At 34.3% G+C, this 24,120-nt stretch overlaps 1 protein-coding gene across 1 annotated transcript in view; it reads right to left on the minus strand.

Moving 5' to 3' along the window:
- PolG2 (DNA polymerase subunit gamma-2, mitochondrial) overlaps positions 1-22,004 on the minus strand; it is a 35,339-nt gene extending 13,335 nt beyond the window's left edge. Inside the window, exon 1 of the mRNA XM_090398281.1 lies at positions 21,600-22,004. Within this exon, the coding sequence (XP_090254407.1) occupies positions 21,600-22,000 (401 nt within the window). The 5' untranslated portion in view covers positions 22,001-22,004. The remainder of the gene's footprint in view (positions 1-21,599) is intronic.
- Between the last annotated feature and the right edge of the window lie 2,116 nt (positions 22,005-24,120).

The following is a 24,120-nucleotide window of genomic DNA, read 5'->3' on the forward strand; positions in this document are numbered from 1 at the left end:
TTACAGTACTAGCCCTAGTATTTAATTATGATAGGTCAGAGATGCAAGGAAAATTCTCCATGTGATCTTACTGGCCCTCAGTGCTGTCAAGCTAGAAGCGAGAAACTGATTACTTAAGAAACCAAGGGAGTTAGATATAGACAAAGTATTAAAACTGGCACATGGAATGTGAGAGGACAATGTGAATCAACCTGAAAAGTAGCAAATGTGTGTAGAGAAATGGAATGATTAGACATTAAATTACTTGGATTTTAAGAGACATTCTGGAAAGGTGATATGGAATTTGTAACTACTCTTTCAAATGGAAAGGAATGTAATGTTATGGGAAGTGGAGGAAGCGAGTCTAGAAAAGGAGTTGCATTCACTATAGAAAAGGAATTCTCGTATTCAGTTATTAATGTCAATAGAAAATCTGAAAGAATAATGTCAATTTTAATAGAAACAAATTCAAAATCACTGGTGATTATACAGATTCATGCACCAACCACATCTGAAGATTATGAAGAAATTGAAGAATTTCATGACAAAACAGATGAAGCTATTCAAGATATTGGAGAAGTGAAAGATAGAGCGTTAATCATTACGAGAGATTGGAATGCCAAAATAGGAAAGGAAAGAATAGGTTCTGTTGTAGGCCCATATGAATATGACATAAGAAATGACAGGGTATTGAATTTTGTTTAAAGCATAAATCAATAATTGCAAACACTTTTTATGAACAAAAAGAAAAAGCAAGGTATACATGGTGATCTTCCAGTAGTACACATATTAATTAAGCAGATTTTATTTTTATATCCAGGGATATAAAAACAGAATAACAAATGCAAAAGTTATGCTAAGTGCTAACTGTGGATCAGACCACAGACTTGTGAGAATTACAATAAATATAAAGTAAAAAAAAGATAACAGATTTAGAGCATTCAAGTGGGATACAACTAAGTTAACAGTAACACCAAGACTTTATTTCAGAATATATAGCACAGTATATTATAAGAAAGAAGACCCCAACAGATAAATCAAGATAGAAGAAGCAATATTGACTGCAGCAGAAAAACAAACAGCAAATTTAAAAAACCATGGATGAAGAAGAGTTACTAGAACTAATGGATAAAAGAAGACTTTGAAAAATAATCCTAATGAAAATGAAGAATGTAAAAGATTAGAGAGACAAAAATTAAATGTAGAGAAGAAAAACATAGATGGATCGATAATTGCTTAGAAGTAGAGAAATTAGATAAAGAAAATAAAATTGTAGTTACATTCAAAAACAAATTTTCCTAATAATCAAAAGAAAATAACAAGCCAACGGTTAAAAAATAAGATTATTATAAATCCAGAAGACAAGATACAAAGATGGAAGGAATACCTAACAGAACTGTATAATAACCACAGGTCTGTTAAACCTATGATCAATGTTAATGTAATAATCCAGTATACTAAAATAAGAAATAGTAAGTGCAGTAGTGCATGTTGTGAGGTTTTAAAAAAAAATACGTATTAGCAGTAAGGAAAGATATTATTGTGCTCATTTAATTGCCAGTACTCGTTATTAAGTTTGTGCTATTCAAATTGATGCTTTTTTTGCATGTTTATTTTGTTAGGATTTTATTATCACAGTATTGTATCCAATTGCATCAATTGTATTCAACATGGCAGCCATCAGTTTTAGCAATATACCCAGTCCCCCACCATTTAAACACTTTATTCATAGCATAGTTGATTATTTTGTTGATTGCTACACATGCAGTCTACATGCATCCCATTGTTTAAAAATGTGGTGTGTGCATGAAATGTAGATAGTGGGAGACATAAGTATCTCGATTTCAGAATTTAGCAGCAATGAGCACAGTGCTTTAGAAACAGGTGAAATTCGCTCTGTAGATAGCAGTAGTACGTTGGAGGGTGGGGAGAATATTAAAGATGTACACATGAATTTAACCTTGGGCAGTGTAGCAGACAAATTTGATGGTGTCGTGATTGTGTGTGTCTGTGTGAGAACGTAAAATAAAAGCAGGATGTGTGGAGAGAGAAACAGAGCTGCTAAGAACAGAGACTGAAGGAATGAGCAAGGACTGAGTTGAGGAAGGTGAATGAAGACATTAGGAGGATGGAGAGGTTGGCTAGTGTGAGAAGAACAGCATCAGAGAGCAAGGAAAGAATGGGAGAGATGGTAAAAGAGAGAAAATTGGAGAAAGGATGAATGAATGATTTGGGGTATGCAGAGTAGAGTGCAAGAGGAGTGATTGACTGGTAAAAGATGGTGTGGCCCTGCCAGTGAAGAGAGATGAAAATGTGGAGGAGATGATAGTAATGGCTGGGGAAAATGACTTGAGAGGTAGTGTGAATCATGTAGCATCAGATTGGAGGTTAATGTTACAGATGGTGCAGCAGAAATGTGTCCAAGGAAAGACATTGAGAGTGTTGCCCTGTTATGATAATGCAGGGCATAGGAGAAGAGCAGTAATAATGAACAAGATGATAGTCAGAATGTGTAGGAAAAGAGATTTGGAAGAGGGGGTATGTCTGAGGAGAGAAGAGAGAGTTATATACAAGAGATGGATTATACTTGAATGAAGAGAGATACAAGCATTTGGAGATACTGTTGTTTCCTGGGGCAAGTGAATGTATCAGGGTAGGGAAACTAGAATTCCACATGCAGAAAACTATTTCCTCATTCAAGTGGAGATTGAATTGCTTATGAAATCAAAAGGGATACGCTATATTACAGAGACAAGTGCAGTATGAGGAGAGTAATAATGGCTATAAGAATACTGGCAATGCAGTGTTTTTCTGCACTAGGAGCATTAGAAACACAGGGAATGAGTTTGTGGCATTGACTCAGCCTCTCCAAAGGTATCAGTGAAACTCGGTTAACTGAGGAGGATGTTCTAACAGGGATAGAAATTGAAGGGTATAGCATATTTTGGCAGGATAGGTAGGATAAATGTGGTGGTAGAGTGCTACTCATGATAAGAGATGAACTTTACCCGCTCAAGGTGGTGAATCACAGTACAGATAACACTAATGGCTTTCAGAGTATATGGTGCAAGACAGATGTTTATACAAAAAGATATTTAGTAGAATGTTGCTACAGATCAGGGAATATAACTGGTGATGAGCAGGAAATGTTTATGCAAATTAGTTTGGCAAGTGCAAAGTGCATGATCATTATGGGGGACCTCAACTATACAAGTATAATTGGGAAAAGGAGACAGCATGCAGCAATAAGTTAACTGAATTTTTGGAGTTCCCTCCATTACTAAGACAACTGTCTTAGGCAGCAAGTGGTGGAGGGAACACAAGGATCAAGAATTTTGGATTTCGTCATAGCATCAGAGGATCTGATTATGACTGAGATGTCATACCTGCTCTCCCACTCCTTTTGGTAATAGTGACCATGTAGTCCTGACTTAGAGGATGAATAGGCATGTGGAGATATCAACACAGAAAGAATTGTGGGATTACAAGGCAGGCAACTATCATAGACTTAGAAACCAGCTTGCAGCAGCGCTATGGATGAAAGAATTTGAAAAAAGAGGTCATTACTGCATGGGACATACTTAAGAAAAAGTTGTTGACAGCATGACAAATTGTATACCTTAAGTGAAGATAAAGCGATTTTGAGTCTAATGGATGACTAGAGAAATTAAACAGGGATTGCATATAAATAAAAGATTATGGAAGACAGAGATGCAGAACAGTTGCAAGAGAAATATAGGGATTAAGCTAGGAAAGTGACTAGTATTCTAAGGAGAGAAAAAAGAACATGAGAGGAGGCTAGTGGTGCAATCCAAGGAGAATCCCCAAGAAGTTATTTTGTTATGTAGCAAGTAGGAGGAAAAATGATAGTGGACAGATTGCCTTGCTGGATGGAGATGGGAATCAAGTGACCAAAGCAGATGACATAGTTGAACTATTTAATGATCACTTTATTAGAAGAGTGATAAAGTTAAAGAAGAGGATCTATTCTGAATACCATCATCATCAAATTCCTGCCATGTACCCTCAAGGGGTGTACAGGATATAATAGTACTACATGAAAAATTTACATCATTACTAACTTCCTATCAACAATTTTCCCCCAAATCAGTCTGTTACTTGTCAAGACTCCAACATTTTCAGATCTTATATTTCTATCATCTAAGGCACTTTGTACAGTATCAATCCAACTATATCTTGGTCTTCCTCTGGGTCGTTTTCCTGCAATCCTGGCAGAAAATACTTGTTTTACTAATGTTTCCTCGCCCATTCTGTTTAAGTGACCATACCACCTGAGATTAGCTCTGCTAATGCATTCCTGGATGCTGACAATGTCAAATTATTTCCTAATATCCTCATTTTTAATGATTCTCAGGAATCTCATATCTGAGGTCTCTAGTCTTCAGTCAAGTGTTTTACTTCTGACCCAGCTTTCAGATCCATAAGTTAAAACTGCTTTGAACACTGTCTTGTATATAGCTAATTTAGTGTTCCAAATAATTTATCTCTTATTTCATATGAAATAAGAGATAAATTGACTTCCTACCATACCATCTTTGTTGATTCTGTTGTCTATTTCCATATTTAATTGACCATCTTCACTAAAAATCGTGCCTAGGTAGCTGAAATGTTTTAGTTGCTCCACAGGTTCTCCGTTCACAACACAGTTGACATTTTCATAGATTCTGCCTATTTTCATTGGCTTTGTCTTTTTATTGCTGACCATCATTCCATATCTATTACAACAGTTATTCCATTGGAAATACTTTTATTGGGATTATATTGATCAAGTGCATATAACAACAACTAAGTCTGTTGGCATCTTCACAATTGCTTACATGGAGGAGGACTTCCGCTCCCAAATTTTTAAAGAGACCACAACAGTTGCCCACTGTATACAAAACCTTAACAGGAACCAAGGACTAATCTTGCCCGTGATCTGGAAGACCCTTATCAGATCCTTCAACTTGCCAGAACTGAATTACAGTGCCAACTATAGAACGTTCCTAAATAACAACAAGTGATATCATCCATGCTCTATGAATGTATTGTAGGCACTCTGTTCTTTGTTTAATATAATTGGAATCGGTTGATTATAGTTTGTAACAGTTTTTTTACTTTTTAGTGCCATACATCAGTTATGTACCCTGAAGATGCCAACAGACTTAGTTGGTGAAACTAGTTGGTATAACTTAGTTGTTGTTATATGCACTTGATCAATATAATCCCAATAAAAGTATTTCCAGAGTTTTTTGGTCAAGAAAATTAAACGTGTTTTTAACAGTTATTCCATTTAGTCAGGGACTCTTGCAGACTTGTAGCGGATTTAATTAGAAGTATAACATCGTCCGCATAAAGCAAAGAGCTGACATTAACATCTCCAATTTTGATCTCATGTTTAATACCACTTTCCTTCATAATATGATCCATATAGATAATGAATAACAGAGGGGATAAAGTACATCCTTGTCTCACACCAGATTTAACATTAAACCATCTTCCTCTACTTCTAACTGCTGACTTACAACTCAAATAAAGACTAAGTATTGCTTGATATAATGCCCCATTGACACCTTGTCATATGCCTTTTCCAGATCGACAATACTTAAATACAGATCTTTATTATATTTCCATGATTTCTCAACTATTTGTCATAAAGTGAAGATCTGTTCCTGACAGCCTTTATCTGGCCTGAATCCAGCCTGTCTTAAACAAGCTTCTCTTCCAGAATTCTTCTCAACTGTTTCTCAAGTATACTTGCATAAATCTTACCAGGAACACTCAGTAGGGAAATACCTCTGTAATTCTCACATTCAGTTTTATTTCCCTTTTTATATATGGGTACTATGAGAGCTCTATTCCAATAATCGGGAATTCATCCCTCTGTCCAGGCCTTCTGAACTATGCAGTGCAGCCACTGTAAGACTTTTATACCGCCATTCTTGAGCATTTCTGGACAAATATCATCTACTCCTGCTGCCTTTTCACATTTCAAACCTTTGATACCTTTATCTACTTCAAGTATGGTGATAAAAAAGTCTTACAGTGGCTGTACGGTACAGTCGAGAAGGCCTGGACAGAGAGACGAAGTCCCGATGATTGTAAGAGCTTCTTCAACAACCTCCCGAATATTTTGCACCTTCTTGATATTTATTTTCTATGTTCTTGCCCAAGTCCTCCCATGACTTTTGTTTAGCTAGTTTTACAGTGTTTAGCTTTCTTACATTTGTCTCTGTATTCTCTAAGAGCACAAGCTGACTTATTTGCCAGGAACTTTTGATATGCTTTCTTCTTTTTCTTCGCTGCCTCTTTAACTTCCTGCGTTCACCATGGAGTTCTGATTTTTCTATCCTTGCAGACTACCTCACCAGATACCTCTCTGGCTGAATCAATCAATGTTTTCTTCAGGGCTTGCCACTGAATCTCCAAAGTTTGGTTCCTGTTCTCACTCTTTCGTTTTTTTCTTGAATAATGTTTGTGTATTTTAGTCTACACTTCACATCTGAGAGCTGCTCAACTTTTATTCACTTCAAAACTTTCTTACATTTTCTTATTTTCAATATGAAATTCCATTTTATCCTGCAAAAGACTAAATGGTGTTCACTTCCAAATTCAGATCCTTGGTACACTCTGTTGTCCTCCACCAAGGACAAAACATCACTATCAACAATAGCATAGTCAAATGAGGCTTTTCTTATTCCTTGCCCCTTCTCTCCATGTGAATTTGTGCACATTTTTATGTTGGAACATGGTATTAGTAATAACTAATCCATGTCCTTAGCAGAAATCCAACAGATATTTGCCACTATTATTAGCTTTGCTCTTTTCTCCAAATTTTCCCAAAATATTTTTGTATGTCTGACAATCATTTCTTACTCTGCTATTTAGATCCTCAATAAGGACCAACTTTTCCTTTTTCATTGTGTCAGTTGCTTTTTCTAAAGCCTCAAAAAAATTCCTCCACTTCTACCTTAGTAAAACCTTGTGTGGAACCATAGACACAAATAAGTCTTATTGTCCAGTTCCACATTTTCATATTTGCCCACATCACTCTACTTGAGATTGCCTGCCATTCAAGAAGATTAGCCTCGTATTTAGTGTTGAATACTATGGCTACTTCTTTTCCTTGTTTGTTATTGCCTGAATATAACATTTTGTATTTATTGCTCAGAAAGATCTCACCAGTTTTTGTCTTTTTTGTTTCAGTCACCATTATTATGTCGATCTGGTACTTATCCAATTCCTCAGCTAACTCCATTTCTTTGCCATTCAGGCTTCTTATGTTGATAGTAGCAATCTTTAACTCTGGTGAGTTGAGTTGGGGTGTGTTTTCAGATTTGTTCCAGTAGCTGACTTTTCGCTGTTCGCCCTGGCAAAAACAAGGGGGGGGGGGCTTGTTTAACCGGGCGACGCCTCAGCCGGCATGAAATTTTGTCATGTTGTACCATCATTTTGTATTTTGGTTTAAGCCAATAAGAATACAATGTGGTCAGCTAAATCCCAAATTGCCAGCCCATCCTAGTTCGTTCAGTATCCAGGTAGATATCCAACTATGTGTACCACGAGAAGGTGAGGATTGGATATTATGTCAGAAGCTTTGGTCGGTTCTCTGTGTTCCTTTAAAGGCTATGTGGAGATCTCCTCTCAGTTATACAGCTTTGACCCTTAAGATTTTTGAAGACCTTTTGAAGATTCAGAATACCAAGTATGCCAAATGTTAATAAGCAGGGATCATAGATGGAATTTCACCAAATTTTATGGGAATGTGCCATCCATTTAGTTTTTCTGTTTAACGAAAGTCTTGCAATAAAACAGGTTCCTGGAGAGAGTGGAAAGAGGGTAAGATAGTAGCGCTGCATAAAGGTAGCAGTAGAATAGGGGTATTAAACTACAGGGCTGTTCGCATTTCTTCTGTAGTTATGATTTTGGTGAAATTGGTAAGAGCTTGTATACAGAATTGGTAGATGATAACAATAATATTTATCATATTGTTATTATGATATTGTTAATTGGACAGCATGGATTTGTTAAAGGGCACTCTTGTTTTAGCAATCTGGCAACCGTTTACAATAAAGTAACAAGAACAATGGATAGGGTAAGGCATACACTGTCGTTTTTTTTTTTTTTTTTGGATTTTTTTAAAGGCATGTAACAGTGTGCAACATGACAAGTTGATTTTTAAGTTGCAACATATTGTTTGGATATCAGGTTAGTGGCTCTCTGGTAGATATCAGAGCGTTGTATATGGGGTAAGCATTATCAGGTAGTAGGAAGGCTACAAGTAGTTACACAGGGTTCGGTACAGGGACCACTGCTGTTCAATTTTTACGTCAATGATATTGTCACAGGACTAAGGGAACTGTTCAGTTGTTTGCAGCTGATGTGAAACTTGGGAAGGTTATTAGTAATAGTGCTGATGTTTTGGCTCTTCCAGAGAATTTGAATAAGCTGGACAGATGGACAAACGAATGGGGATGTCTGTTTAATGCAACTAAATGTAAAAGGATCTGCAGATGGATACTTCATACTCATTTTAATAATGATAACTAATAATTAAGGAATTGACAGCGTACACTAGAAATATAAATTAAATAAACTTTAATATATACTTTCCGATATTTCGGCAAACGTCACGTTGCCATCTTCTTGGGAACTTAATACAAAGACATGTGCACACAAGTACTACATAACAGCAAATGAGAACTGAAGCTAGGAAGCTAACGTTTTCCTAAAGTCCTGATGGTGCCCCCTGGCGGGCTATATTGGTAGTTCTTGGCCTTTGGGCTGAAGTTCTTCTGATAAATGTTTCCCAAATTTAGGACAGTCTCATGCATCCAAATTTGTTGAAGTTTGGCATGTTCCTAAGGGCTGAGGCTGATTCCATGAATAGTCTTTCATATTTGAACTTGCTGAGGTGTATTACTGTGGCTTTCTTCCATCTTATTCTGTGGCGAGTATCCAGAGCATGGTCTGCAAGCCCAGAGTGGCTGTACTGGTGAAATCGGATGTAATCCTTGTGTTCTGAGATTCTGATATTTGCTGTCATGCCTGTTTGGCCAAATTAGGACAATTTACAGTTGCAAGGGACCTGGTATACACCAGGTAGTCTAGGGGAAGTGGTTGGTCTTTAGTGGAGTGGATAAGGGATGCCAATTTTCTATGTGGTCTGTAACAAGTGATCATCATGTTTTTTTAAGATTTTGTTGATTTTTTCCGAGGTACCTCGGATGTAGGGAATGGTAGGATGTAGGGAATTAATCCCCTAGCACAAAATTGCTAGGGGATTAATTCATTCTTCGCTATATCTAATATACCTAAGAAATTCCCATTATGAACATCTCCAATCTTCGTGTCCTCTCCTTGAAATGCTAAACCTCTGGATGATAAAAATAACGTTACATCTATAATCCATTGCAGACGTGCTCGCCACTTATTTGTTTCATATTGAATTTGTAGTTGTAAATCTTTATCGATTCCATGTCCTTTCAATGACTGCAAAAAAGATTTCCAAGCCAGATATTATTTTCTGTGTTCAGCACTATTTTCGTGAAGAGGCAACATACCACACAACTTTTTCCAATGCTTATTTCTAGGCGAAAATCCTTCTTGGGCTAAACTGCTCAAGTTTTTGTTATTAGAGTCGCAAAAAATATGACATGGTAGACAATAAAGATTTTCTTTCGATACACACAATGTTAACCATTCTCTTGGAAAATGATCTCTTGTTCTTTCATCTTTCGTTTTCATATAGAGCAAAAAATCTTGAAATTTCATACTATTAAGATCTCTTGGCAATTCCTTATAAATCTACTGGAATTCTTGAAAGCTGATAGTTCGTACTGTCTCTTGCCGCATGTTGTTTGAGATTACTCTAAGCCAAATACTAGGGTCATCATATTTTATATCAGATTTTTCAACAGGGCCTGCAACTGAAGCATCAACTGTATCATATTTTTTCATAGTTGCTCCTCCTGCAGGTTTTTCACTTGCGGCCTTTTCTTCCGTTGCAAGAGGTTCACATGTAGCAGTCGCTTGACTTTCGACTGCTTTATTAGTTTCGATTTGACACTGATATTCTGTTTGGATTTCAATGTCACAAACATTATCACCACCTTCACTATGATCAGTACTGGGAACTACGTCCTTTTCATTTTCAGATATTAAAAATTTGGTTATGAATTGACGACCTCGTGATGCTTTAGATTCTCTCTCTCAGATTTAAGTTTCCTCTTCTGAGCTCCGGACTTATGTTTGTACTTTGAATCAGACATTGGGATTTTATTTATTTTAACTACAACATCTTTGCTTGCTTGAGAGCAATTTATTTAAATATCTTTAATATCTCAAATTTGTATGATCTGGAAAAAAAAATTAAGTTTGTTTCATACAAAAAAAAATCATAACTAAAAAAGCTTTATATTTTCTTTTACTTACTAACTAGTAAAATTTTAATTCAAATAAGACAAATTCTTCTCAAATAAAGATTTTTGTAGAAAATGTTCAGTTTCTTGAGATCAACTTAGCCAACTAAAACTATCAAATAAAGCTTTCTCTTTTATGAATAAAATAAAATTCTCTCAGCATCCGTAGCATATGCACCAGTAGGGTAGTTTGCTGGTAACATCGGGGCAACGTCGGCATTGAAACGACGCCGTGCATAGAAAGCGAGACGGGCGAACAAAGACTGGTATCCTAGTTTCTGAGATGATGCAGATATAGTGGAATATAGATTATGAGGAGAAACTGAGTATTTGTGAATAGCAGATCCTGGTAAACTAAGAGGGTATGATAGCGACATATAAACTTCTGAAAGAATCTTACAGGTTACATGGAAGTTTTCATTTTATGGAGGGAAGGAGATGACATTCATGAAAATCGAGAATGAATGCAGTCAAAAAACGGCTGAGAGCTAGAAATATTCTGCCACTTCCCATTTGAAAGTAAATCCTTTCAAATGGGAAGTTCAGAAGCGTAACCATAAGTCTGAAAAGATGGATAATGGGTTGGAAACGATTGCAAAATCTAGTAGTCCCTCTCAGCCAGCACATATTCATTCTTATTTTATAAAGTTTCTTTTTGTCAGTCTCACTTAACTGGCCAACCCAACAAAATCCCCCCCCCCCCTTAATTCCGGACCCCCAGACTAGAGCCCTGTCAGCCCTACCCTTGTGGGGGCCATGCACCAATTATCTTCTCAATAAATGGGTTTAATAAATAAATACTAAGTTATGCACTTTGATGTAATGAAATATACAATGGTGCATCATATTGGCAGGGTTATACTAGAAGAAACTGACCAGGCCGGGGATCTTGGAGTCTCAGTAGATAGGAAGTTGAAGATAAGGGACCATATAGCAAAGACTGCAAATACAACTTAAAGAATAATTGCTATGCTGAAATGAAAACCGACATGTAGGAATAAGGAAGTCATTTCACCTCTTTACAAAGCTTTCGTACAGCATCATCTGGACTATTGTGTGCTGACTGGTATCCTAGTTTCTGAGATGATGCAGATATAGTGGAATATAGATTATGAGGAGAAACTGAGTATTTGTGAATAGCAGATCCTGGTGAACTAAGAGGGTATGATAGCGACATATAAACTTCTGAAAGAATCTTACAGGTTACATGGAAGTTTTCATTTTATGGAGGGAAGGAGATGACATTCGTGAAAATCGAGAATGAATGCAGTCAAAAAACGGCTGAGAGCTAGAAATATTCTGCCACTTCCCATTTGAAAGTAAATCCTTTCAAATGGGAAGTTCAGAAGCGTAACCATAAGTCTGAAAAGATGGATAATGGGTTGGAAACGATTGCAAAATCTAGTAGTCCCTCTCAGCCAGCACATATTCATTCTTATTTTATAAAGTTTCTTTTTGTCAGTCTCACTTAACTGGCCAACCCAACAAAATCCCCCCCCCCTTAATTCCGGACCCCCAGACTAGAGCCCTGTCAGCCCTACCCTTGTGGGGGCCATGCACCAATTATCTTCTCAATAAATGGGTTTAATAAATAAATAAATAAGTTATGCACTTTGATGTAATGAAATATACAATGGTGCATCATATTGGCAGGGTTATACTAGAAGAAACTGACCAGGCCGGGGATCTTGGAGTCTCAGTAGATAGGAAGTTGAAGATAAGGGACCATATAGCAAAGACTGCAAATACAACTTAAAGAATAATTGCTATGCTGAAATGAAAACCGACATGTAGGAATAAGGAAGTCATTTCACCTCTTTACAAAGCTTTCGTACAGCATCATCTGGACTATTGTGTGCTGACTGGTATCCTAGTTTCTGAGATGATGCAGATATAGTGGAATATAGATTATGAGGAGAAACTGAGTATTTGTGAATAGCAGATCCTGGTGAACTAAGAGGGTATGATAGCGACATATAAACTTCTGAAAGAATCTTACAGGTTACATGGAAGTTTTCATTTTATGGAGGGAAGGAGATGACATTCATGAAAATTGAGAATGAATGCAGTCAAAAAACGGCTGAGAGCTAGAAATATTCTGCCACTTACTGTTTCATTTAGCAATCTTTCAAAGTAATTACTACACAGTTCAAAAATACCTTTATCTTCAGTTCTCGTGTCACTTTTATCATCTATGATTCTTTATACAGCACTGTTTCTGCCATTTCTAAGCTTTTTTTGCAAACATCCATGTGTAAGCAAACAGGTTTGCACCTGAACTATTTTCAGGACGGAGCAACTCATATAAAGAAGGTAATGACTTCACACAGGGTGGCCAGGTGTGCTCATTTCGGGGTATTTTATAAATTTAATTTACTGAGTTAAATTTATAAAATACCCCTTTTGTAAAATCTTAAATGGGGTAAGAAAAATGCCCCTTTTCAGTGTTTTGGACACAATATCCATTTTTAAGTTTTCTGTACTAAATAAATATTGACTACTGCCTTTACTGTGAATGCCACCAAGTAAGCAAAATGTAAATGCTATAAATCGTATAATACCAAGTTTAGGTGATTATATAAGAAGAAAATTAGCCGCAGGTAAATATTTTGTTGAAATGCATTCTCAAAGACTCGAAAAACAACTTTGTATCCTACTTACATAGATCGTTATAGGATATTTATATTATGCTTACTTTGTAATGCTCGGCACCTGTAACAGGCCCGACGAGGAGAAGTATGGGCTCCCATGGTCACTACTTGAGATCTTTTTTATTTGACTGTATTAACGTAAGGCAATAAATTCTATAAATATTACTTTAACCCTTTTCACAGAATGTCCTCTTCGTTGTCATCAAATACAGAGGGTTAAATCAAGATAAAAAAAAATAAGATAAAACATCAGAATTATTTCAACAAAGAGTGGCAGAAAACTTACGCCTGGGTGATTAAAGGAAGAAATGTTTATGGTGCAATTGTGAATTTTCCATAATAAATGGAGGTGTTTATGACCTTAAAAAGCATATGCTAACTAATAAGCATAAAAAAGAGAAAGTATTAGCTAGTAATCCAACTTGAAATTCATTTTTTATTTCCTCGACATCGTCATTAGTTTCGGCTGAAGAACAAAAGACTGTTGCCGCCGAAGCTATGTTTGCCTATCAAACAGTGAAACATGCACATAGCTATCGATCATCGGATTGCATGAGTTCATTATTTACTTATTCAAAAATCGCTTCTCAATTGACATGCGCACATACAAAAATATCTAAAATAACAACAAATGTTTTAGCAAAAGACTATCTACAGTTGTCAAGAATTTAGGAGAAAATCAGCCATTTTCAATTGCAACAGATTCATCAAATAAAGGAAACATTCAAATTTCCTTTAATGTGTAGATATTTTTCTAAATCTAGTGGAGGAGTTCAAACAAAACTTTTGAGTTTCTTTAATAGCCAGTCAGAAACTTCAAAGGATATTTCACTTTGCTTACTTCAAAAGTTGAAGGAGCTGAATTTAAATCCTGAGAACATTGTTAGTTTTTGTGGTGATAATGCTAATATAAATTTTGGTATTAATCAGAGTGTATTTACAGAATTAAAGAAATTTAATAGATATCGGGTGTCTTTGCCATGTCTTACATAATGCAAGAAGAAAAGCTACAAGCCATTTAGAAGTTGATATAGAATGTGTAATTTTAAAAACATATAATGAATTTAGTTCACATAGTAAAAGGTTAGAAAATTTAAAAGAACATTATGAATTTTGCAACCTAGAATATTCAGATCTAATGCATCATGTTCCTACAAGATGGTTGTCACTCCTTCCAGCAGTAGATAGGCTAAACAAAAATTTTGAGCAAGTGAAAAACTATTTTCTATCTTTGGAAAGATGTCCACCTATTTTACAAGATTTTTTTTTGAATGAATTAGCTGAAGTCTACTTTTCTTTCTTTTTAAATGCAGCAACCTGTGTCCAAAACGTAATTTGTAATCTAGAGCAGGATGGTCCAATTATAATAGAACTATTTAACCTAATGGCCAATCTAAAAAACTCTCTTTCTAAATTAAATGATAATTTTTATGGATTCATTGCTATACAAAAATTGAAATCTTGTCGCAAACCAGTAGAGATAAATTTGTTTAAGAAAAGGGCAGACAATTTTCTGAAAACTTTAATTCAGTATATTGAAAAAAGATTTAGTTTTAAAAATAATAAGTATGAGTACCTTAATATATTCAAATTACATGAAGTGGCACATTTTGATCTTTTCTTAAAAGTTATAGATTTATTTAAAATTTCCAATATTAATATTGATTTGCTATATGAAGAGTACGTCCTGTTAAAATCGTTCCATAAAATTATTGACACAAAAGAACTCAAAAATATCACAGATATTTGGATAAAATTTTTAAATACACACGATGTACCTAATATTGAAAAAATTATTTTGTTTTTGCTTTGCCTCACTCAAATGCAATGAGTGAGCGAGTATTTAGCTTAATGTTCAACTCTTGGAAAAAGGGTAGGAACAGATTAGAGCTAAAAACTAAAAAAGCTGTTGAGAGAGAACTACTGGTAAAAACTAATTACAATAGGTCATGCAAAGAATTTTATGCAGTTGTATTAAAAAATGAAAAATTGCTAAAAGAAATTCGCTCAAATAAAAAATATTGTTAGGTAAATACTTTTCTTTTGATAAAATAAATCAGGTTTACTGAATTTATATTGTAAATGATTATGCAAAGCATATCATGAGAATATTTCTAAAAGTTTACATTAGTGTTCATAACTGCCAAAATCAAATATTTAAATTTTGTTTAAAGACCTGCAATGAATTTGACGAATTGTACCAAAATTTGACCAACTCTGTTACATGCATTTGTATATTGTGAAAATCTACAAATATAGAAATAAAATAATCTTATTATAATTGTTCGTTCTTTATGTTTCATAGTGCGATTATCCCTAAGGCCAATAATGGATACCCCAAAACCTAATCATGAATACCCCAAATTCTTACCATGAATACCTCAAAATCTACGTATGATACCCCAAAACCAAATTTTTATCTGGTCACCCTAACTTCACACCACTTGCCTTAGTATCCCATAATGCAAAGCACATCTCCTTGCAGACATGTATAATGCTATGCATTATGGGAAGGGTCACAACCCAGACCAGTTTCAACCTTTATTGAGCTCTCATCAGGGAGCCAAACCAAGAGGTGATACTAAGGTTGAAGTAATGCATAAGTCATATTTTCATATACGAGTAGCCAAAAGGTGTCACACCTTATTATTAAAATACTCTGAATTAGAGATAGTTGTAAGTTTTCCACTTGGTTATACTATAAATTAAAGATGAAAAGAAATGATAAACACAAAAACTTATTCTGATTATTATAAGATATATTATTATATATCTTATTATATTACATATTAAACCGATGGTCTTATAGACCATTGGTTTAATATACATATAATAACTATCAAAAAGAGACATAATGGTCAGTCTGGATGTGGTCTCCTTATTTAAGAATGTTCCAGTTGAGGTCATAGACATTATATAATAACTATCAAAAAGAGACATAATGGTCAGTCTGGATGTGGTCTCCTTATTTAAGAATGTTCCAGTTGAGGAGGTCATAGACATTATAAAAGATCTCTTTCCTAGGGATATCACACAACTTTTCCAACACTGCCTGAATTCCAATTTCTTTAAAGTCAACAACATCATTTATCAACAACTGGAAGGTCTAGCCATAGGCAGTCCCCTGTCACCACAATGTGCAGACTTGTTCATGGAGAAATTAGAAAAGTAAATTCTAACCAACATTGTTCCAAAACCATCAGTTTGGTGGAGATACATAGATGATGTTTTTATCATTTGGAAAGAAAAAGTAGAAAGCTTACATGTGTTCATAAATAATATCAACTCGTTTCACAACAAAATCCAATTCACTTTAGAACTGGCAAACAATCAATAACTTCCTTTTTTAGATATACTGGTCCAAAGACAAGAGAATGATAATATTAAACTTGTTATATATAGAAAACCAATAGATACTGGACGGTATCTGCATTTTACTTCCAATCATCATCATACACAAAAATACAGCATCATCCATATGTTACGAAATAGAGCCCAAAACATAGTCACAGACAAACAAGATGTATGTACAGAACTTTCTCAAATATCGAAATCGCTTTCTCAAAATGGTTATCCTCGAAACATAACAAATTGCTTTATAAAAATAACCTCCAACAACAAAGGATATCAACTTAGTACGTTTCATCCGTTGTCATCCCCTATGTTGGTTCAGTCTCCACAAAATTGCTAGAATGTTGAAGCCTTACAACATCAGAGTTGTGTTTAGACCGGCTGCAACCATTAGATAGTTTTTAAGATCCCCTAAAGACAGCGTTCCTTTTTTCAAATATATAGGGGTTTATAGAATACCATGCACTTGTGGACTTTCCTACATAGGCCAAACTTCAAGGAAATTAGACAGAAAGAACATGTTGGAAATGTAAATCACAACAAGTCAGTTACCTCAGGTTTGGCACATCACTTTTCAACTTCTAACCACGCAACAGATTGGGAAAACAGCTCAACGCCATATATAGAGGATGATTACAGATGCCGAATTTTCAAAGCAGCAGTGATCCTATGAACAGGTAATAACCTGAACAGAAATCAAGGAGCAGTATTGAAAGATACATGGAAAAATCTGATTAATTCATTAAGTATAGCAGAACTACAGTACAGTACGCTAAAAACTTCATTCATAATAATGAATGAAGCTCTCGCTTCATGCATACACTGTCACGCGAGCTGTCGAATTTGGTTGCCTAACCATTGTTAACGGTTTACTGTATTCTTTCGTTTTTTTTTGCATTCATTATATTTTCTTTCACCTTTTTAGTCTTGACAAAGCTAGACAGTGTGCTAGTGAAACTAGTCGATGTTCTTGTACATATGTATATTAAACCAATGGTCTTATAATCAGAATAAGTTTTTGTGTTTATTTGAGTATATAAAGACCAAATATGAATAGTCTAAAAAGAAATGATATTCATGGTTTAATCTTTTATCCAAGTACCCAAGCTACTCTACTCATATACGAAAATATACAAAGTATATTTTCTTGTATGTTATATATATATATATATATATATATATATATATATATATATACATATATACATAAAATTGTCTACTGTTCTGTGATCATTTGTTCTTGTTACTAACAACAAGCCCAATTGCAGATATGTTCAATTCATTCTTCTAAATCCAATAGATAAAATTCTGATTTCCTGCTTTGAAAAGCAGAAAATTAGAATTTTCCTTGGATTTAGTAGAAGTCATTTAACAGTTAAAGGTTGGATAACTGGGAGAAGACCACCAACAACACAGCCTTGTAAGGAATACAGAGAACTGCCCAGAAATAACCAGACCTAATGTCCAATTCTCACTTCCTTGTATTGCATCCTATTAGCAGGTATTTACCTGGATATTAAATGAATTAGGACAAGCTGGCAATCTACGATTTAGCCAATCAAACAATATTCATATTGTTTTAACCCAAACTAAAATGCTAGTACAATATTGTAAAATTTCATGCCTGCTGGGGCATGAAATTTTCACTGTTTTCATCAGAAATCATAGTAAACATTTAAAAGTCAGCTACTGGAACAAATCCTGACTCAAATTCAGCACAGTTCAAGATTGGTGTCATCAACATATGCATCATTATTATCAAATTCCTGACATGTACCCTCAATGGGTATACAGGATATTATGATAATACTACATGAAAGACTTACATCATTACTAACTTCCTATCAACAATTTTCCTCCAAATCAATCTGTTATCTGTCAAGACTCCAAAATTATCAGATCTTATATTTCTGTCTTTTAAGGCACATTTTACTGTATCAATCCAACTATATCTTGGTCTTCCTCTGGTTTTTTTTCTCCAGCCAATCTAGCAGAGAAAACTTGTTTTGCTAATCTTTCCTATCCCATTCTGTTTAAGGGACCATACTACATGAGATTAGCTTTGCTAACACATTCCTGGATGCTAACAATGTCAAGTTCTTTCCTAATATCCTCGTTTTCAATATGATATTGCCATTGATGCCATCCTAATCTTTCTCAGGACTCTCATATCTGTGATCTCCAGTCTTGGTCAAATGTTTTATTTCTAACCCAACTCTCAGATTCAATTAAAATTGGTTTGAACACCATCTTGTTTAGAGCTAATTTATTGTTTTTACTAATTTCTCTCTTATTTCATAGAAATTTATTCGCTTGACTTCCTACCATACAAGCTTTGTTGATTCTGTTGTCTATTTCCATATTTAATTTATTATATTCCTAAAAATTATGCCGAAGTAGTTGAAATATTTTGCTATAGGTTCTCCATTCACAATGCAGTTGATATTTTCAATGCTTCTGCCTATTTTCGTGTCTTTGTCTTGTTATTGCTGATTTTCATACCAAATTTATTACAACAGTTATTCAATTTAGTCAGGGAATCTTGCAGGTTAGTACTGGATTTATTTAAAAGTATAACATCGTCTGCATAAAATAAAGAGCTGAGATTAACATCTCCAATTTTGATATCAAGTTTAATGCTGCTTTCCTTCATAATGTGATCTGTACAGATAATGAATAACAGAGGGGATAATGTACATCCTTGTCTGACACAAGATTTAATCTCAAACCATCTTCCTGTACTTCCTTCTATTCTAACTGCAGAATTACAACTTAAATAAAGACTAAGTTTTGTTTAATATAATGCCCCATTGACACCATATAACTAACATTTTGAATAGCTTTCTCTTGGTACTTTGTCATATGCCTTTTGCAGGTCTACAAAACTTAAATACATATATTTGTTGTAAAGGGAAAATCTGATCCTGACAGCCTCAATTTCACCTGAATCCAGCTTGTTCTTCACCAAGCTTCCTTCTGAACCATTTCTCAAGTATACTTGCATAAATATTACTAGGAACACTGAGTAGGAAATACCTCTGTAATTCTCACATTGTTTTATTTCCCTTTTTTTGGGGGAGAGGGGTACTATGAGAGCTCTATGCTAATCATCTGAAATTGGTCCGTGTCCAGGAGTTCTGAACTATGCAGTGCAGCCACTGCAAGACTTATATCTCGATATTTGAGCATATTTGGTCAAATATCATTTACTCTGACTGCCTTTCCACATTTCAGGCTTCCGATGGCTTTTTCTACTTCAAGTATTCAATATGTATTCCTCATTGCATGCCCGTCGAGTGCTTTTTACCACTTAGCAATTTTGAATGTAATTACTCTTTCCATCAAGGATATCTTTTTCTCCAGTTTTAATGTCACCTTTATCCTCACTTATTATTTTTACAGCACTCTTTCCTCGATTTTGAACTTTTTCAACAGCCTCCAGAATATTTTGCCACCTTCCTGATATTTTTTTGCTATGTTCTTGCCCAAGTTTTTCCATGCCTTTTGTTTAGCTAGTTTTATACAGTGTTTAGCTTTCTTACATTTGTCTCTGTATTCTTTAAAGGGCAAGTTGACTTATTCACCAGAAACTTTTGATATACTTTCCTGCACTCCCTCTTTAACTCTGATAAATCTATCTTTGCAGATAGCCTCACCACATGCCCCTCTGACTGAATCAATCAATGTTTTCTTCAGGGCTTGCATTGAATCTCCAAGGTTTGGTTCCCGTTCTCAGACTCTTTCATTTTTTCTTGATTAATGTTTGTGTATTTTAGTCTACAGTTCACATCTGAGAGCTGCTCAACTTTTATTCACTTTAAAACTTTCTTACATGTTCTTCTTTTTTATCCTGCTCAAAACTAAATAGTGATCACTTCCAATTTGAAAATCTCTGTACACTCTAATGTCCTGCACCAGTGAGAAAATATCACATCAACAATAAAATAGTCAATGAGACTTTTCTTATTCCTTGCCTCTTTTCTCCATGTGCATTTATGCACATTTTATGTTGGAACACTGTATTAGTAATAACCAGTCCATGTCCTGAGCAGAAATCCAACAGGTATGTACTATTATTATTAGCTTTGCTCTTTTCTCCAAATTTTCCAAAAATATTTTTGTATGTCTGACAATCATTTCCTACTCTATTATTTAGATCCCCAACAAGGACCAACTTTTCTTTTTACATGATAGTAGCTGCTTTTCTCTAAAGCCTCAAAAATTCCTTCACTTCTACCTTAGTAGAACCTTCTGCAGGATAGTTAATTGGTATGTTAGGCCCAAATAAATCTCATTGTCTAGTTCCCCCAGTTCCTCAATACTATTAACATACTATGCAGCATCAACAGATGTTATGGATGAAATAAATAGTATGCTAAAGTCACACTAATTTGTCCAACTGTTAGCACTATTGGCCTGACCTCTGGTTCTTATTTATCTTTGTTTTAGTAATTTATTTTTGTTCTTATTTATCTGTAATTTCTAGCCAAACAGATAAAAGATTCTAGCTTCGATGTAGTAGGCTTTTTCACCAAAGTCAGGCCAGTGGTGTTAGCAGTCAACCAAATTAGTGTGACTTTAGCATACTATTGTGAACTGTAATATAGCTGGTCTCTTTTTGTGTAGGTGTGAGTGTACCCAGATGATGAACTTGATATGAAGGTCAAAATAAGGGAGATTTTGGTTTATATCAAATTTAAATTATTACTCTAATATATTATTTGTCTCCACAGCTTATTAGAATGAATTCAGTATCAGCAATTTCACAAATATCAATGTCGGATTGAGATAGCTTATCAGAATGAAAGGAAAACTCAACTATGAATTGATTGATATAACCTAGCTGCTACACACTGCAAAAGCAGCAGCAGAATTAGATTACAGATTATAGTAGAACAGGTTATGGAGTATCTCTGAAGAACATGCAGTTAAAACTGATATATATATATATATATATATATATATGTATGTGTGTAAAACTATCTATATAACAGAGAGAGAGTATCGTTAACTGCTCTTCTAAACTTTCAGTTTAGAAGTGATACATATACACACACAAAAACATTATTTTTGCACTACTTAAAACAATGGATACTAATAAATATCTTGCAATGCTAGTGAAATCAAATTTTGTAACTAATTAAAAAAAATTACAAAATTAACACAAAATTACAGTAAATATTTAATAATTTATTACCTAACGAACTGTGATTCTAGGGGTTCTTCTTTGTAAAAATCACAATAAGGAAAGACTGAGACACCATCTTTTATTAGTTCTTGTGTGATATGTGCTGCAAGATCTCTTAGCTTAAATTCCAATTCTGATTCATATCTTGATATTGCAACAGCTGCCTTAAATGGCGCAAGATACCGATGGAATCTCAAAATCTTAAAATCCAGAAAAAAAGTATTTTTATTAATATTTATTAGTTGTTTTTTTTTTGTCTGTGAATAATCTGTTTTATGACTGTCAGAAGAATCAAAATTTGCTGACTGAAATTCAATAATGACAAATGACAAGAAAATTCTGAATGAAACAATTAGAAAAACTGCGATTATACAAGGTGCAGAAAGGCGTGAAAAAATATCTTTGTACATGTTAGAAAACAGATGTCATCCAATTACACAACAAAAACGTTAAAAGTAAATGGATGATGGAGGCTAAAAAAACTCAAGATTAAAGCAAAACATTTTGATTAACAATTAACCAGTGCCTGTCTATATAAATGACCACTCAATCAAACTTAATAAGCAATTTCATCAGGCAAAAGCAAAAGGGAGGGCACGCATGGCAGTTAAGTATGTGTAAGTAAGAGATGATAAATTGTTCATGAGGAGAGAAAACAGCACAAAAGTGATACAGAAAAAAACACTAGACGACCTCAACAAACACAGTGAGAAAGCAGTAACCTAAAACTAAATGCTACCTAACATTTAATTAATTGTGAACTACTGAAACAAGCCAACCCCAAATGGACATAAGAGAACACTTGAATAACATGGATCTAGGTGTGACTGCCAAGTAAAAAAACATAATAATAATAATAATCTATAATATAACCTGTGTAAAAATACTTTTGACACTACTTTAAACTCATGTAAAAATGTAAGATCAAATTTCAATAATGTAATGTTGCTCTTCTCAGAAACTGAATGATATATAGATATACTAGTGTTAGCGAAATATGAACCAAATAACTTGAAACTGACTGATATTGTCTCATTAATTATATGTTTTTGACTGTTGGGATTATAATTGTTCAGGCAGATTAATCCTGTATAACCAGAAAATATGCTTTTCTACTTCATAAATAAACTGGAATTAAATATGCACAGTGCTGAAAATGCAATTTATGACAGATTAATGAATGTACTCATACTTGCTATATACCAGGGGTGGCCAACTATGCAACCATTTGGAGCCAAAATAATTCCAGTAAACTTAGAAGAGCTGCAATCTTTGACTAATGCGATGGTATGGGAATAAGAATGTGCGAATGGCAAGGTTGTAACGAGATTGTAAGAAGTAAGAACTGCCTCGACTAATTACACACCTAATTTTAAGGAGCTTACTAAGAAAATGGATACAAGGAAGGCCTCTACTAGTAAATAAGTAACTAAAATTATTGTGTTTCGACTTTAAAATTATATTTTTATTGTTCAAAGTAAACATCGTTTAATGTGTTTCGAATTTAGCTTTTTTATTGCAGTAATTTTTATTAATCCTATTTTTTTCTCTCTCTCTTTTTTTATTTTGTTCATCTTTTTTGTTGTCTCCTCTTCTCTTTTTGTTTATTTTTTTCTAGTAGATCAAGAAGAGTCGCGTAACACTTGGACGTGAGCTGCATGCATCTCGCGAGCCACGTTGTGGCTACCCCCCCCCCCTGCTATATACCATGCACATGATCCAGTTGACATTTTTCTGAATGAGTTAATAGCCTTAAAACACAAAATATTATATTAGTGGGTGATGTAAATTTGCATTTATATAATGACAAAATTGAAGAATCTAAAAATATATTATCTCCTAACCTACAAAGCCACACAGACGAACTCAATAAAAATTACTGAAAAATTATTACTGCCAATAAAGATGCAAAATGGCTGTCTCTGTTAAATATAACACCAGATTACTTGAATCCATGGAATTATGCAACAAGAAATGATACATTTGCTTTTATGACTGTCAGGATTATAACCCTTCAGTCAGATTAATTCTATACACTAGGAAAAATACTTTTCTTCTTCATGAAGAATCAAATATACACAGTGTTGAAATTGTGATGATTTATGACAGAGTAACTGAATAAAATAATATCCTCAACACCTTAAAACATAATAATGTTATACAAGCAGGTGAAATAAATTTGGATTTATATAAGAATAATAGCAAAATTAAAGAATAAAAATATACTATCTTCACATGGATTTCTTGCATACACATATGGAAATATGAGAGAAGCAAACATTTCAATAAGTTGTATTGATCACATACTTATAAGGAAAAAAAATGGTAAATGAGGTATCCTCTGTAATCTGTTAGCAATATAATAGATCATCACTCTATACTACTAAGACTATCTTTACCTGATGGTGATATGAGGTATGTGGATAATCATGAAAAAAAAATCAAAACTGATATTGATGATAATACATTTCAGAATTATATAAAAAATCATCAACCACTAAATGATTATCTATTAGATGTAAATCAATTA

This window comes from Typopeltis vanoorti, chromosome 9 (genome assembly GCF_054136105.1).
Source record: "Typopeltis vanoorti isolate ZY-2024b chromosome 9, IOZ_Tvanoo_1.0, whole genome shotgun sequence".
Taxonomy (NCBI): Eukaryota; Metazoa; Arthropoda; class Arachnida; order Uropygi; family Thelyphonidae; genus Typopeltis; species Typopeltis vanoorti.